The sequence below is a fragment of the Bidens hawaiensis genome, unplaced genomic scaffold, assembly GCF_021521415.1.
Source record: "Bidens hawaiensis isolate Kalapana, Puna unplaced genomic scaffold, B.hawaiensis_p1.1 tig00020749_1, whole genome shotgun sequence".
Lineage (NCBI taxonomy): Eukaryota > Viridiplantae > Streptophyta > Magnoliopsida > Asterales > Asteraceae > Bidens > Bidens hawaiensis.
Window position 1 is genome coordinate 100,609 of NW_027493186.1, and position 5,726 is coordinate 106,334.

The 5,726-nt window shown below is 33.5% G+C and overlaps 1 protein-coding gene across 1 annotated transcript; it reads left to right on the forward strand.

Moving 5' to 3' along the window:
* Positions 1-473: 473 nt before the first annotated feature.
* LOC143561615 (peroxidase 3-like) lies at positions 474-2,848 on the forward strand. Its single transcript, XM_077049647.1, has 4 exons — positions 474-698; positions 1,676-1,873; positions 2,000-2,162; positions 2,425-2,848. Exons 1-4 carry the CDS (start codon positions 501-503, stop codon positions 2,838-2,840), a joined length of 975 nt encoding a protein of 324 aa, XP_076905762.1. The 5' UTR covers positions 474-500; the 3' UTR covers positions 2,841-2,848.
* Positions 2,849-5,726: the final 2,878 nt, after the last annotated feature.

Here is a 5,726-nt window from a genome sequence, read left to right on the forward strand (position 1 = left end):
GATTCTCACGCCGGAGGGTGGTCACAAGGAGGAACCCCCCCCCTTCTCAGTGACAAGCTCACGGTGTCTGTTTTGCAGGTTATCAGAACCATCTTTGCCGGGTCTAACCCCTCGTGGGAAACAGCTATCTAACCCCCAGGTTACCCGTAATCTGTCCGGGGTCCGGTTAGTGTTTCTTCATAAACATATAAAATATAATAACTTAAATAAAAGCTCAACCATTCAATTCATATATACCACATCTTCCATATATCCATTGAAAGCAACTGCATGCCCTTTGAAGTGTATTTGTATCTGATGCCACTCATTCATGAGGATTAGGTGATGCTTGTTTCTTGAATTGACACATGGACATGGTATAAATAATCATACTAGCTCGTTTTTTATTTTTTAATATTTGTTAATAATGAGCTTAGTTTAACATTTCATTTGCTTGCATGCTTGTAAATCCAGGTTCCACTTGCATAATCATCGATAGAAGAAGGCAACGAGGCGAAGAAATGAAAGGGTTTTGCTTGATTTTGACTTTTCTAGTGATTTTTGGATCGGTTCGAGGTGATTTGCAGATTGGATTTTATGGGAGTTCATGCCCGAAAACTGAAAAAATTGTGCAAGACTACGTGAATGAGCATATCCCGAATGCCCCATCGCTTGCGGCTGCTCTTATCAGAATGCATTTCCATGATTGTTTCGTCAGGGTTCGTTTCATTTTTCACATTTTTTTCATGTCATTTGTCACACCAATTTTTAAAAGTTACGGTTTCTAGGCGTACCGTGAATTTGACTATGTACATTTTTGTTGGGTTTCACTTTTTTACATTTCGATTTTAAAATGAACTGAACAAACACAAACAAATTGTTTGTGTTTGTTGATTTACCTTTAACCAACCAACCAACCAAACAAACGTACAATAACTAAAAGAACAATTTTTCTTGTTCGTGTCTGTTTGTTGAGAAAATGAATGCGCTCGTGTTTGTTTATGTTCGTTCGCTAATACTAACGAGCGGCGCCTCATTAACGAACATAAACAAACAGTGAACATAAAAACAAACATATAGCCGAATAAAAATGAAAAAAAAAGATAAAACTAATACAACCGGATACCATCAAACACCACAAAAGTAAATATCGTTATCCAATTAAATGAATTTCCTTATAATTGAACTTACCGCAAATTTGATAAAACATTGGCCTTTAAAAAAAAACTTATTTCAACATAGTATTAGTAATAAATAGAACTGAATGAATACTTAACAAAAATATATGAACGAAAATAACTGGACATAAACAAACTTAAATGAACAAACATAAACGGACGCTTATGACGTAAATGAATACATGGCATGTGCTCAAGTTTCGTCTTGTAATTAAATAAACAAAATATCGTGTGAATGTTTGTTTGCTTATTTATTAAATGATCAAAACATAAATGAACTTCTCTCCACACGGTTTAAGATCGGTTGATTTCACTAAATGCTCAATTCGTTTAGAGACCTACCTTCCTTACATATTGTACTCTAGTTCTTACATATCACTGTTTATTTAACGCGTCGAAAATGACTATTATAACCTCAACATGACTATTGCATCATCTACTCTAATCGACTCGTATAATTAATTAACTCCTAAACGAAAATGACAATTTTGTTCTTAACGAAAGATTGTTTTACATAGGGTTGTGATGGATCAATCCTCTTGAATGTGACTTCAAGTTCAGGGAATCAAACAGAGAAAGTGGCAACCCCGAACCAAACAGTAAGAGGGTTCGATTTCATTGACCGACTGAAGAGCTTAGTCGAAGCAGAATGCCCTGGAATTGTTTCTTGTGCTGATATTATTGCTCTTGCGGCTAGAGACTCTATTGTTATCACTGTAAGACTTCAAATTTCATTATAAATAAATAAATAAATAAAAAACTGAGCGCACAATAAAAATTTCAAAAAAAAATATTTTTAGTATTTTTTTTTTGAATTTTTTGTTGTTTTCGGTTTATTATAGGGAGGCCCTTCTTGGAAAGTCCCTACAGGTCGAAGAGACGGTTTGTTATCGAATGCGTCTGAGGCTTTGAACCAAATCCCGGCTCCATTCGACAATATCACTATCCTTATACAAAAGTTTGCCAATAAAAGTCTTGATTTGAAGGATCTTGTTTTACTTTCAGGTACATTAATTATTTTTTACTTCATGATGAAAGATATTTTGGCCAAATTCATTAGCATAGTTTGATGTCATTTAAAGATATTTTGGCCAAATTCATTAGCATAGTTTGATGTCATTTAAAGATATTTTGGCCAAATATTATGATGTTACTCGTTAAATTAAATTATATTTTTCTAATATGAAGATCTCTAAACTTTATTAGCATTTGTTAGTGCCATTTGAAGATTTTTGGCTAAATTTTATGATGTTATGACTTACTTTAGGTGCTCATACTATTGGCATCTCACACTGTCCATCATTTTCAAACCGTCTATACAACTTCACGGGTGTGGGAGATCGAGACCCAACACTCGATAGCGAATACGCTGACAATCTCAGATCAAGAAAATGTCGGACACAGAACGACAACACAACAAAAGTTGAGATGGATCCCGGGAGCCGTAAAACTTTTGATCTTAGCTACTACACATTGCTGCTAAAACGTAGGGGCTTATTCGAGTCTGATTCGGCTTTGACTAGAAACACCAACACATTGGCATACATAAACCAACTCCTTCAAGGGTCGCTCCAGAATTTTTTCAGTGAGTTTGCGTTATCGATGGAGAAAATGGGTCAGATTAAGGTGAAAACCGGAGCCTCCGGTGAAATTCGAAGGAATTGTGCTGTCGTAAATAGCTAAGAATGTATAATCCTTAATGCTTGTTTTGATCGTTTTCTTCAATTTATTTTCAAATTTTGTGTGTTAGTTTTATGTGATAAGAAAATAGAGTGACCGTGAGTTTGTCTAAGTATGTGGAATTTGAATGACATATGTACTAATAAAAGATTAAGAATCAAATAAGATGAGAAAGTACATTGTTTCTATTTCCTTTGTATCTACGAGAATTTAGAAAACATATAGGCTGTAAATAAGGAGTAGAATCTCCATCACTGTGATTTAGCTAAATAAAAGAGTAGAATCATCACCATATTTAAAATTTAACTAAATATCATTTTGTTTTTTAATTTATCATTATCTATTACATCTCATTCTTTATTTTTATCTTTATCTTGTTTACGAACACTTTATTTTTTTTCTTTCCTAGGATACCAACATTCTTATAATATTAGAGATGATGAAAAATGGATCTCTACATTTGAAAATTCATTATTCATAAAACTTGCAAAACTTCATCTCCATAAAGATTAATCATGACAACATGTTATCATCCGTTCCTAATATACTGGCCAAAGATGAATACATACCTTTCTATCGTAATATTCAATTTGTTTGTAATATAAAGTATAAAGTGAGAAGAATGGATAACATAAAAATTCAATCGTCAAAAGTGTAACTTGGATGCGTCCTTAAAAAATCAAACCTTTTTACCAAAACACAAAATGTTTTTCAAAAAAAGATCATTAACATAGTTACAAGACTATGTGTTATGCGCTAATAAAAAACTGTATAACCTCATGCCACGTAAACTATGTGTTATGGCTTTAACCAATTCAGTCTCTAAATATCACGTTATGGTTTAACTAATATTTAAATAAAAGAAAAAACAGAAAAAAAAATAAATAAATGCGTGTACGTGTGTTTAGATGTGATTGGTGGAGAGAAGATGACCCAACCCACCCAAAGTATGGGAGAGCGTTAAGGGGCTAACCCCCAAGAATGATAGTGGTGTTGTGGCTTAGCGTATGAAATCTTGTTAAAATAGTTGTGAGTTGGATGGGACGCCCCTACAAAGAGAGCCTAACAAATACATAAAGAGACAAGGAACCCAAAAAAAAAAAAAAAAAAAAAAAACTAAACCATTGTTTTTGGTTGCTGCCATTTATAGTAACAACTAACAAGTAGAGTTGCACATCCAAGCCGGTTAACCGGTTCCTCTTTAACTAGTTTCTACGTAGAAAAAACCAGTGAGTAACTAGTTTTCATTTTGACTTCAGAACCAGTTAATAACTGGTTAACCGAAACCAGTTTAAGGTTTTTAAATTATTTTCTTTTAAACCACTTTTTTCCTGATCAATTATTAGTTAACCGGTTTGGTTATACCCAAAACCGGTTAATAACCAAACCGATTAGGGTTTTTGCTCTTGAAAACCGGTTACTAACTGACCCGATTAACCGGTCTAACCGGTTAATTGACCGTTGACCACTAACCGGTTATTTAATTAATTGGTTTTTAAATAACCAGTAAGCCGGTTTGTACATGTCTAGTAACAACACAAGTAACAACGTTCGGTTGAGCGGCCAAGAAGCAAGCGGGCCCATAAAGCGGATGTCTTGGCCTTAATAATAAAAACAAATGTTAAAATTTTCGTTTTGCTTTCTATGGTGACAACTAGGGTCGTTTAAATCGCTCGCCGCTCGCTTGAAAAATGCTCGCTCGTTTTTCCCTCGATTGTAAACGAGCCACTCTGCTCGGTTCGGTTTGTAAATGAGCCAAGCAACGAGCAAAGGTCTGTTCGGTTCGGCTCGAAAATTTTTAATTTATGGGCTCGCTTGCTGCCGGGCTACTCAATCTAACATTGTCTAGGGCTGTTCATGAGCCGAGCCGAACCGAGCGAAAACTTGCTCGTTGCTTGGCTCATTTACAACTGAACCAAATCGAACGGCTAAAATTTGAACCGAGCGAACCAAATCGATATCTTCTAAAATTGACCCGTTATGACCAAAAACAAATCGATACGATTCTAAAAAGACCCATTGAAAACCGAACGAAATCAATACCTTTTTATATTGACTTGTTGACCAGAACTAAACCCATTTTGACCTGAGCCAAAGCAAATCGAAAGATTTCTAAAATATAAATGAAAATGAAAATAACACACTTGAAGACTAAGAAGAAAAAGGGTAAAACATACAACGTTCTTAGCTTTTGAAATTCTTTCTACCAAATGCGAATTTATTATTACTGGTTATGAAGACCCAAAAAAATTATAAAGCTTCAATGACTTCAACTCACTTGCAAGTTGAAACTCATGTGAACCTTTCACTTAATTTATGAACCTTTAAATATTCTTTTATTTTTCAATAGGCACTAAACCAAACACCAAACAAACTAAATACAAATTGAAACGAAACTAAATTGAAAAAAAGTAAAACAAACCAAAACCGAAAACCTAAAAAAAACCAAATACCAATAAAACTAAAAAAACAAAATGAAACTGAAAACTTAAAACCGATGAATCTGAACCCGAACCAAAAATAAAAATTGTAAAAACCTGAACGAAAAACTGAATAAAGTTAGATCCACCAAAAATGAAACTAAAAAATCGAACCAAAACGAAACTAAAACGAAACAAATTTATAAAAACTAAAGCCCGAAATGAAACCAAAATAAAAAATAACTACCATAAAACTTGAAAAGAAAAACCTGAATTAATTAAGAAACACATGTATTAATACTTAATAGTATAGAAGATTAGAATATGTTAAATGTAATTGAATATAATTTTGAATTATCTTGTTAGCAAGAAATTATGAGAATACATATCTATCTACTCTAATAAAATACTACCACTTTTGTCAAATGTCAATCTCATAGCCCTCCTCACTTTTCAACCAATTTTAATA